A 12,056-nucleotide genomic window follows, 5' to 3' on the forward strand; every position below is an offset into this window, starting at 1 on the left:
ACCACCTTTTCTTTAAAAAAGTATTTCCTTATATTACTCCTGAGCCTATCACCTCTCAACATCATCCCTTGCCCTCTCAGTCTGGAGTTTTCCTTCATTTGAAAAAGACTCACCTCCTGTTCATTAATGCCACAGAGATATTTAAATGTGTCTATCATATCGCTGGCTAGCTGTATGAGTGCCAGCACCAGAATATTGGCTATTCTTCAGATAACTTCCGGGTACAGCCTGATGAGTTTACTGCCCCTCCCCCCCAACTCCCCTAAACCCCTTCAGGCCTATCTTTAAGGACTTTGGAGGAATAAGGGTAAAACATTCAGGAGCAATAGTTTCAAGTTTTATTTTAGTTTGATGAATTGCTTATTTTGTTTTATTAGGTGAGGTACAAAATTGGTAAAAGTATAAACATATATTTAAACATACAATTTAAAATTTAGACAAATAGACTTACAGACCAACTAATACACAAGGTAAGAGGGATCAGAACTACAATTCAGTGTTTTAAAATACAGAGGAGAACCATATATGGAGAAAACAATAGGGAGGGAAAAGTGCAATCAAAGAAGAAAACTAATATAAAATTTAAGCATAATTTAAAGATTAAAAGCATCTTTAAATAGAAAACTTTTTAAATTACTTTTAAAACAACTCAAGTAGTTTTCCTCTCTTAAATGCTGAGGCATTGCATTCCAAAGCTGCGGTGCCATCACTGAAAACATATAATGTCGTCATGTTCCAATAACTTTCAAAGAAGGGACTACTATAAGCTTTTGATTAGTAGACCAGAGAGAACCCGAAGTGCTATAGCCCTTCATGGCTCTGGCCTCAAAATGGCCACCGTGACCTACAGAGGCAGTCTCAAAGTACCATGAGACTGCAGCTGGAGGTCATGGCAGCTGTTTTGAGGCTGGAGCCGCAAGGTGCAGGAGCAAGTGGGTATCAGGGTATCGTTCCTGCCCGTTGCACCCTTATACCACTAACAATCTTAAAGGTAGGCCTGGGAGTAGGATTTGCTAGGGTATTTAGATCTCTTTGGGGGGGAGGAAGGGAGGGGGAATCAGAATCAGGGAAGGGGGTATCTGAATTGGTGGAGGTGGGTGGGAAGATCTGCTTCCTCTTATGTGGGCCCCTGCCAATATTCAGCTGAGGCCCTTATAGGTCTTTTATAAGTAAATATCAGGTAGAATCTGCATAAGATCTGCTGACCAGTATATGCCATCATGGCCACAGATATTCAATGCTAATGCCCAGACATGGCTCAGCATTAAATATTGGTTCCTAGTTCAACTGGTTGGCAGTCAAAGTTAAAAAAAAAAAATATATATATATATGCTGACCACTACCGGCTGAATAGTTACCGGTTCATTACTTAGGGCTCCTTTTACGAAGGTGCGTTAGGGCCTTAACATGCGGAATAGCGCGCACGCTAGCCGCTACTGTCTCCTCATGAGCAGGTGGAAGTTTTTCAGCTAGCGCACCTTCGTAAAAGGAACCCTTAAACTTGTGAGAGCCATTCTTGCTTTCTGTTAGAAGCAGCTGCCTCTCTAAGAGAATGTGAGAAACAGTTTGGTTTGTCCTTTGACTTCTGTCCTGGATATAGAGTTACTTGTGGTACAGGATCAATTTCATCTAGTTACTGAGAAGGAAGTTAAGTCTTGCTTATCAGTGGATTTATAACTGTGTCTCATTCTTGTCCTTCATATATGATTAGCTTATGTACTGTGCTATACACCAGAATTAGGACTTTAAATTGGATCTGCCATTTCATCTTCAGTCCATGAAATTCCTTCAAAATGGGAGACGTATGATAACCTAGCCACATTCCACCTTTTCAGATAAAATCTTTGTCAACAGTATTTTGCAAAAGTTGTAAATGATGATTCAGAGTTAAGTCACGAGGGGTTTGTGAAAAATTGCAAGAGAACCTTGTGAGACTGGGAATCAAAATGGCAGATGCCATTTAATGTGCGCAAGTGCAAAGTAATGCATGTGCGAAAAGGGAATCTGAACTATAGCTATGTGATGCAGGGTTGCCCAGGAAAAGGATCTAGGTGTCATCATTGAGGATATGAAGTACTCAGCTCAGTGTGCAGCGACGGCTAAGAAAGTAAATAGAATGTTAGGAATTATCAGGAAAGGAATGGAAAACAAAGATGAAAATGTTATGTTTTTGTATCTCTCTATGGTACATCTTCACGTCTAATACTGTGTGCAGTTCGTGTTGCTGTATCTCAAAAAAGATCTAACAGAATTAGAAAAGGTACAGAGAAGAGTGACGAAAATGATAAAAGGGATGGGACAACTTCCTTCCTTATGAGGAAAAAGGCTAAAGCGGCTAGGGCTCTTCAGCTTGGAGAAGAGTCAGTTCAGGGGGAGATATGATAGAGGTCTATAAAATACTGAGTGCATTGGAAAGCGTAGATGTGAATTGTTTGTTTACTCTTTCCAAAAATACTAGGACTAGGTGGCATGCGCTGAAGCTACTAAGCAGTAGCTGTAAACCAAACCGGTGAAAATATTTCTTCACTCAACATATAATATCAGAGAATGTGGGAAATACTTTTAAAACCAATAGGAGGAATTTTTTTCACCCAGAGAATAGTTAAGCTTTAGAACGCATTGCCAGATGTTGTGGTAAAAGCGGATAGCGTAGTGGTTTTAAGAAAGGTTTGGACCATTTCCTGGAGAAAAAGTCCATAGTCTGTTATTGAGCAAACATGGGGGAGCCACTGCTTGCCCTGAATCGGTAGCATGGAATATTGCTACTCCTTGGGTTTTGGCCAGGTACTAGGGACCTGGATTGACCATCGTGAGAACGGGCTACTGGGCTTGATAGACCATTGGTCTGACCCAGTGCAGTACTTGGAGAGACCCCCCCCCCCCCCAGGAAAGAGACTTGAGAGTACTGGTCGACAAGTCAATGAAGCCTTCCGTGCAATGTGCGGCGGCAGTGAAAAGGGCAAACAGAATGCTAGGAATGATTAAGAAGGGGATCACGAACAGATCGGAGAAGGTTATCATGCTGCTGTACCAGACCATGGTATGCCCTCACCTGGAATACTGCATCTAGCACTGGTACATGAAGAAGGACACAGTACTACTCGAAAGGGTCCAGAGAAGAGCGACTAAAATGGTTAAGGGGTTGGAGGAGTTGCCGTACAGTGAGAGATTAGAGAAACTGGGCCTCTTCTCCCTTGAAAAGAGGAGATTGAGAGGGGACATGATCGAAACATTCAAGATAATGACGGGAATAAACTTAGTAGATAAAAACAGGTTGTTCACCCTCTCCAAGGTAGAGAGAACGAGAGGGCGCACTCTAAAGTTAAAAGGGGATAGATTCCGTACAAACATAAGGAATTTCTTCTTCACCCAGAGAGTAATAGAAAACTGGAATGCTCTTCCGGAGGCTGTTATAGGGGAAAACACCCTCCAGGGATTCAAGACAAAGTTATACAAGTTCCTACTGAACCAGAACATATGCAGGTAAGGTTAGTCTCAGTTAGGGCACTGGTCTTTGACCTAAGGGCCGCCGCATGAGCGGACTGCTGGGCACGATGGACCACTGGTCTGACCCAGCAGCAGCAATTCTTATATTCTTATTCTTATGAGATAATAAAATTTGCGGACGACACCAAACTATTTAGTGGAGCTCGGACAAAGGAGGACTGCGAAAAATTGCAAAGGGACTTGGACAAATTAGGGAAATGGGCAAAGAGATTGCAGATGAAGTTCAATGTTGAGAAGTGTAAAGTATTGCATGTGGGAATCAGAAACCCGAGGCACAGCTATACGATGGGAGGGATGTTATTGAATGAGAGTACCCAAGAAAGGGACTTGGGGGTAATGGTGGACATGACAATGAAGCCGACGGCACAGTGTGCAGCGGCCGCTAAGAGAACGAATAGAATGCTAGGTATAATCAAGAAGGGTATTACAACAAGAACGAAAGAAGTTATCCTGCCGCTGTACCGGGCAATGGTGCGTCCGCATCTTGAGTACTGCGTCCAGTATTGGTCACCATACCTTAAGAAGGATATGGCGTTACTCGAGAGAGTTCAGAGGAGAGCGACATGACTGATTAAGGGGATGGAAAGCCTTTCATACGCTGAGAGATTGGAGAAACTGGGTCTCTTTTCCCTGGAGAAGAGAAGACTTAGAGGGGATATGATAGAGACTTACAAGATCATGAAGGTCATAGAGAGAGTAGAGAGGGACAGATTCTTCAAACTTTCAGAAAATAAAAAAACAAGAGGGCATTCGGAAAAGTTGAAAGGGGACAGATTCAAAACGAATGCTAGGAAGTTCTTCTTTACCCAACGTGTGGTGGACACCTGGAATGCGCTTCCAGAGGACGTTATAGGGCAGCGAACGGTACTGGGGTTTAAGAAAGGATTGGACAATTTCCTGCTGGAAAAGGGGATAGAGGGGTATAGATTAAAGATTACTGCACAGGTCCTGGACCTGGTGGGCCGCCGCGTGAGCGGACTGCTGGGCGCGATGGACCTCAGGTCTGACCCAGCGGAGGCATTTCTTATGTTCTTATGTTCTTATTTATGAGAAATTGCTGTGGCTGTAAGGAGGAGGGAGCCGGCCAGAAGAAGGTAAACACTTGCCGAAGGGAGGCACGTACTTGGGGCACAGAAGGGAGGGAGGGAGAAAGGGGGATGTGTTGTAACTCAGGAAGGAGAGAGAGGGGCATGAACTTGGGACACAGAATGGAGGGAGGGAGGGAGGGGAGCATGAACCATAGGATGGAGGGAGGGAGGGAAAGAGATGCTGAGGTGGATGAGGAAATAGAAAGGAAGATTTGGGAAAAAGTGAGTGAGGAAAAAAGAAATGGTACACATGGGAAGATGAAGAAAAAGGAGAATTGTTGGGCATAGAGAGGGAGAGAGAATTATTAGACATGGTAGTGGGAGAGAAGTGATATCGAGATGCATGGGGAAGAGAGAGATGAGAGGGAGTAAAGTTGGATGTGGTGGTGGAGAGGGAACAGTGGGATGGATGGAAAGAGATGCAAGAGAGGCCTCAAGGAGGTGGAGAAGTTGGGAAGAATACTAAGATCCGAATTACCTACAATTTCAATTTAAGAACAGTTTAAAAAAACGGAACCTGTTCTTAACCTGGGGACTGCCTGTATATTTCAGCTCAATCTAGGTAAAATTGAAGTGTCTGTGTAGGATGCAATTCACCTACTAAGTTGAAGTTCTTACAACTTCTTGATCATCGGAAATCACAGTTAAGCTGTATTCTTGATGTCTTGAGGAGATTTTGGACAGCAGTATTCCAATTTGGAATATTTATAGATGTATGTTGCTTCTATTCATCTAACAAGAGACTACCCCAACTCTAGGATTAGATCAGGGGTCTCAAAGTCCCTCCTTGAGGCCACAATCCAGTCGGGTTTTCAGGATTTCCCCAATGAATATGCATGAGATCTTTGTGCATGCACTGCTTTCAATGCATATTCATTGGGGAAATCCTGAAAACCCGACTGGATTGCGGCCCTCAAGGAGGGACTTTGAGATCCCTGTATTAGATCATGCTCATGCAGTCTTGCAAGTACTGGTATTGATAAGGCTAAATTTTCATAATAGCTGGTTAGTTGACATACATAACCAAACTAACTGTAGACAAAATAAAGATTTGAATACGACAGCTTTGGTTTTTTTCTGGGACAAGATAATGCATATCTTTTACTAGTTCCCTGTCAATGTCCATTTTCTCTCCCTGGCATCCTCTCCCACTTACGCTGGTGATGGAGCTACTGCCTTCTGGCTCTGCTGTCTGCTTTCCTCTCTTTCCCCTTTCAGCAGCCCTCCTTACAGTTTATTTAAAATTTGATTAAAACGCTGTATAAACTAAATAGGGGTATAGAACATTCACAAATTGTACATCAATACCAATATAACACTCCAGCAGTGATTCATACAGGCAACCTTGTACACCACCGGGGGCCTTTCCTCCCCTGATGCAACTTTCTGTGTACGCATCAGAGAGGACCCCTGATGACATGTAGCAGTTCCACTGCCAGCCTTAGTGGGATAAGATGCCAGGTATGGAGTGGGACCATGACGTATGAAAGCAGAGAAGAGGAGATGCTGGTGGTATATGGGGGAAGAAGAGGAAGGGAAAAAGGAGAGATTCGACCAGCAATGTGAAACAAAACTTTGGTAGAGTGCACTTATGCATATAGTACACAGAAAGGGGGATGGTCTCCGGTTTTGTAAAAGCACATATAACATGCTTATTATATGCATGAAAATATGACAATTTGATAGCTTGGTTTGAAAACTGGGTCAAGCAGATAGGGTGATGAGCTGGTTGAAGTGGGAGTGTTTTTATTCTATATTGTTTTAGGATTTATCATTTTTTATTAAAGTAAATAATACAACTGCAAGTCATGGCATACAGTTCAATTTTATGTAACACATTATCCTTTCCCTTCCTCTTTCCCACCAGATCTCCCATCAAAACTCCCCTCCCTTCTGAACCCACCTAAATAATTGTGAAGGATTGGCTCTTATAGCCTTCATGACTTTAGGAATTGTAACAGCTTAGTAATCATCCAGATGAATAACAAATGTTAAGAAAAAATGTACATTACTCTCCCAACCCTAAATATGTTACTCCCTGTCTCCCCTGCCCCAAATGCCACAATTAACCTGGGCTCTTTGCGTGGTATGGCAAGACTACCCAAATTATTCAGAATCAAACTTTGCAATCTCAGAGATAGTGTTTCTATATAGGAGTCTCAGATCTTAAAGAAAAAAAAAAAAAAGCCTCCTCCATCTAAAAGAATATCAGGCATCTTGAAATTCCATCATTGGGAGAGTATGAAAAGATGGGAGCTTCTGTTTGTGTCCATCACTTCAATAAATATTTTTTCCCCACTATATCTGTCTTCCCTACCAAAAATGTGTTACACTTTCCATCCACCCGATGGCTACCAATGAGTGTCAGCATTGCAGCTTCACAGGTCTGTTACTGTGCAAGTGCTTATCCTGCCCTTGCTTTGTCCCCAAGGTAATTTTATAACAGGGTGCTTAGGTTAATAGGGCAGGAAGGCACTATTTTATAATGGTCCTTTTATTATGGTGGCTAACGGATTAGTATGTGTTAAGTGCCATGTAAGCCCAAAGGTATACAGTGGGCTGCATGGCATTTAGTGCAGCTTAGTCAAAGGCCCCCTATGTGTCTTTATAAAATACTAGAACAAATCCTGCAGAAATAGTGCCTACATTGTGGGTGCTGACATTTATACTGCTCAAGAACTGAAAACACTCGTTTTACAGCATGTGCGCTTTTATTTATGATCTAATTTTTGAAGAGACCTTTTAATAATAATAATAACTTTATTGTTATAAACCGCAGTACCTGAACAGTTCAAAGCGGTTTACAGCAAAAAGAAACTTCATACATACGACAAAGTTACATCAGACACAGGGGGGTCTTTTACTAAGGTGTTCTAGCCGATTTAGCACACGCTAAATGCTAATGTGTCCATTATATTTTATAGATATGTTAGCATTTAGTGTGCGCTAAATCGGCTAGAGCGCCTTAGTAAAAGACCTCCATAGTTATAGTTTGGTAGATACATCATCAAAAGATCGAGAGGCGACCCAGGGAACTACAAACCGGTGAGCTTAACCTCAGTTCCGGGGAAGATGGCCAAATCATTGATAAAGGACAGTATCAATGAGTATATAGAAAAAAACAATCTGATGAGAACAAGCCAGCATGGTTTCTGTAAAGGAAGATCATGCCAAACGAACCTACTGCACTTCTTTGAGGGGATAAGCGAACAATTGGACAAAGGTGACCCCCATAGACATCGTATATCTGGACTTCCAAAAAGCCTTCGACAAGGTACCCCATGAGCGCCTACTAAGGAAACTGTGGAACCACGGGGTGGAAGGGGACGTGCACAGATGAATCAGAAAATGGCTGGCAGACAGGAAACAGAGGGTAGGCCTAAAGGGACACTACTCTGACTGGAAAGGGGTCACGAGTGGCGTCCCACAGGGGTCAGTGCTGGGAGCACTGCTGTTCAATATATTCATTCATGATCTGGAATCAGGGATGAAGTGGGAAGTTATAAAATTCACGGACGACACAAAACTCTCCAGTAGGGTTAGAACTGTTGAGAAATGTAAAGAACTGCAAAGGGACCTGAACAAACTGAGTGAGTAGGCAAATAAATGGCAGAAGGGCTTCAATGTAGAGAAATGTAAAGTCTTGTACATAGGGAAAGGAAACCCGATGTATAACTATAGGATGGGAGGGATGGTACTGGGGGAAGGCAACCTAGAAAAGGACTTGGGGGTTTTGGTGGATAAAACAATGAAGCCGGCGGCACAATGCGCAGCGGCCTCAAAGAAGGCGAACGGAATGTTGGGCATTATCAGAAAAAGTATCACTACCAGAACGAAGGGAGTTATCCTGCCACTGTATCGGGCGATGGTGCGCCCGCATCTGGAGTACTGCGTTCAATACTGGTCGCCGTACCTTAAGAAGGATATGGTGATACTCGAGAGGGTCTAGAGAAGAGCAACAAGGATGATAAAAGGCATGGAAAATCTTTCATATGCTGAAAGGCTAGAGAAGCTGGGGCTCTTTTCCCTGTGAAAGCGGAGACTTAGAGGGGACATGATAGAAACTTATAAGATCATGAAAGGCATAGAGAAGGTAGAGAGGGACAGATTCTTCAGACTAGCGGGGGCAACAAAAAACAAGAGGGCATTCAGAAAAATTGAAAGGAGACAGATTCAGAACAAATGCTAGGAAGTTCTTCACTCAGAGGGTGGTGGACACCTGGAATGCGCATCCAGAGGAGGTGGTAGGACAGAGTACGATTTTGGGTTTCAAAATGGGATTGGACGATTTCCTGAAGGAAAAGAGGATTGAAGGGTATAGATAGAGGGTTACTAAACGGGATATTAAATGATTAGGGAATAAAAAGTTTTAGGTAAAGGATCGCTTACAGGTCATGGACCTGGGGGGCCGCCGCGAGAGTGGACTGCTGGGCTTGATGGACCCCTGGTCTGACCTGGCAGAGGCGATGCTTATGTTCTTATACAAATTTATCAAATAAGTAGGTTTTTACTGATCTTCTAAAGGTTTGATAAGAGAAAGCATGTAGAATAAAGGTCTCTTAAGCTTTTGTTCCATTTACCTGCTTGAAAGGATAAAGTCCTATCAAGAAATCTCTTGTAAGTACAACCTTTCGAGGTTCGAAAGGCAAATAAGTGAGTTCCAGAGAGGGCCTGCTTTATGTGTATTATTCTCCAAATTCAAGTTGCTTATCAAAATTGACTCCTTAGTTTATAATTACTGAATATGATTTTAGTGGGCTGAGGAGGGTGGTTTGTGGGCTTTTTACATTTTTAAATTGTTTTCCTCCTATGTTTATTTCCCTTAAATATGTTTAACTTTTGGTTTGTTTTTTTAGGTTCAGTGGCACTGCAGGGCACGGATGGTGGCAGGGGCCAACTTTTACATTGTGGGCCGGGATCCTGCCGGCATGCCACACCCAGAGACTGGAAAAGATCTCTATGAACCGTCCCATGGAGCCAAGGTGCTGACTATGGCCCCAGGCCTGATTTCACTTGAGATTGTTCCCTTCCGGGTTGCAGCTTACAATAAAAAAAAGAAATGCATGGATTATTATGACCCTGGTTGGTAAGTTTCATTTAAACTGAATCTGGTACTGTAGAGAAATAGTTCAGTGTCGAAAAAAGGAAGAGTGTCCATATTTTGCAGAGCAAATGATTTGTGTCTCGAAGAATGAGAAAGTCATTTCCATCTTGTGTGGATGGATTGCTATCCAAGATTAGAATGGAAACTGTCCAGTTGTATAAAGTATAAATAAATCCTTGATCTTGTTGGGGACATGGGTAATTATGCCTTTGATATTTCTTGCATTGTTTTTCTGATTTTTAGATTCTGATCCTGTTATATAATCCTAGGCTCTAAGCAGGGTTTTTGGTTGCAATATGAAATCTTTTTTTTTCTCTGGTACATGCCTTCAAAGCCTTTTATTCATGTATTATTTGTAACCAATTAACCTCTGATATGCATAGCAACTTAGTGCATTTAGCATGTATGACTCCATTTTGAAACTATGTACAGGAGATATATTCACTTAAAAAATTGATATTCCGAATCCAAGATGGATGAGATGATGTGACTGCAGTTGCTCTTCTCTCCTTCTTTGGCGACATTGCTCAGTCTTGCCCACTGTCATGGGCAAGAGATGCGGGGAAAGTGAGAGAGTTTCCTTCAACTTCCTTCTCAACATCGCAGATGAACCAGGCAATGCTGCAAGGGCTTTGGACTCCTGCAAAGCTGGATTAACCACCTTTTTTGCCCTACCAGGCTTTGGAAACATTGGGTAGCAGTGCAGACTGTGCTTCCTTTAGCCCTGTTGAGCAAATGGCTCTGCCCCACTTTAGAAGCAGTTTGGAAGCAGGGAAGAGTAGAGCTTGGAGGCTCTACATAGGGGTTCCCTTGCTCCCGAGGGGACTTTGATTGCCGAAGAACAACAGAATAGACAAGTTGCGGGAAGAATCTTCTCTCAGGAAACTGTGTCGCCTTATCAAGGCACAGACTCCTGCTCCCCTTTGTTTTCTGTTGAAGTGGTGGTTAGACCTACCTTTGTGATTATGGAGTCATTATGGGGTGCTGTGCAGGGCATTAATTTTTCTCTACAAAAGGTTGTTATTGACATTCTCAAGATATCAAAGCTTTGTCTACTGCAGTCATTGAGCAGGTCAGATCATGAATCAACACTGCTGTATTAGATCTACTTAAAACAAAAGTTCAGGCTTTGGAGAGTTTTGAAGTGGTCTTAGTGAAAGATGAGGACTTCACTCAGCAAAGAATGGAATATTTGGAAAACAAGGTTAGAAGGCAAGTTAAAACTCTTAAACTTTCCAAAGTCTCTGTTGGTTTCTCCTATAGATATGGTTAAATGATACAGGCAGACCCCGGGTTAAGAACAAGCGAAGTTTTTAAAGTCTGATTTGTATGTAACTCAGAACTTGTAGATTTTAAGATTCTTGCTGCTTATCTCTGCTCCCAGCTGATAAAAGGGTCAGCTGTCGCTACCAATACTCTCTCTCACACTGTTCTTAATGTGGTCAAGCTTCATATGCTGCAGGAGAAGTTTAGGAGTCTTTAGCACTGGAAATACTGCTCAGTGAAATCATATGAAGCCGTGACTGCGTTCTTTAAGTACGAGTTGTACTTCAGTTGGGCGTTTGTAACTTGGGGACTGCCTTTACTTAATTCAGTCTGGAGATGCAAGTAGAATCTTTGCCCCCTATTACTTCATTAGACATTGTTACACAGAGAGCAACGTGGCCATGACTTTTGCGCTTAAACATGACTGCAGTACAGATCTGAAGCTTCTAAATGGTATGGGAACTAAAATAAGAGTGTTTCCTGATTTAGCTAGTGGAACACAATTGAAGCAGAAGGCCTTTTTTGGCTCTTCATCCCAAGACCTTGGTTCTAGGAGCTGAATTTGTTCTTTGTTTTACTTCTATTTGTGTAGTAGTTTTGCAGGGTACTCGATTTTAATTTTTTAAAGCTAGAAAGGAAGTTAAAGTTTCTTTATTTTTGATTTACCGTCTATCAAAACAAGTGGCTAAACGGACCATATCGTCACTGTAAGGGGTGGCTAGGGAAGATAATTTAGTACTCTTACTGTTATTACTTTTACCTTTTCTTTTTGTATTCATCTTAAATTCTATTTCCTGTCTTAGTGGACATAATGTTATGTTTAAATTTCTACTGATATGGTATTTATTTGGATTTTTTTCTTTGTAATTTGCTTAATTACTAAAATAGCCCAAATTTTTGTGATAAGTAAGATGTATAATGTTATCAAAAAAAGAAAATGGGTGTTCCCTTTACCTGTCATGACATCTCTGCCAATCACAATTTTGTGGATAGGCCTTGTATTTTAATAACTCCCTTTCTTATTCAGCAAATACTGTTCTGACCTGAGGAAGGAGGTTTTGGCCTCTGAAAGCTGGTTAAAAATGTATTTC

The 12,056-nt window shown here is 42.0% G+C and overlaps 1 protein-coding gene across 2 annotated transcripts in view; it reads left to right on the top strand.

Annotated features, from left to right (window-relative positions):
• Positions 1–12,056, top strand: part of PAPSS1 (3'-phosphoadenosine 5'-phosphosulfate synthase 1) — a 180,334-nt gene that overhangs the window by 153,337 nt on the left and 14,941 nt on the right. For both annotated transcript variants that reach the window (XR_004540447.1, XM_033956484.1), the window contains exon 11: positions 9,452–9,681. Coding sequence is in view for 1 of the 2 variants with exons in the window: in XM_033956484.1 (XP_033812375.1) it covers positions 9,452–9,681 (230 nt within the window). In the remaining variant the exon portion in view is untranslated. The remainder of the gene's footprint in view (positions 1–9,451; positions 9,682–12,056) is intronic.

Source organism: Geotrypetes seraphini, chromosome 1 (genome assembly GCF_902459505.1).
Source record: "Geotrypetes seraphini chromosome 1, aGeoSer1.1, whole genome shotgun sequence".
NCBI lineage: Eukaryota > Metazoa > Chordata > Amphibia > Gymnophiona > Dermophiidae > Geotrypetes > Geotrypetes seraphini.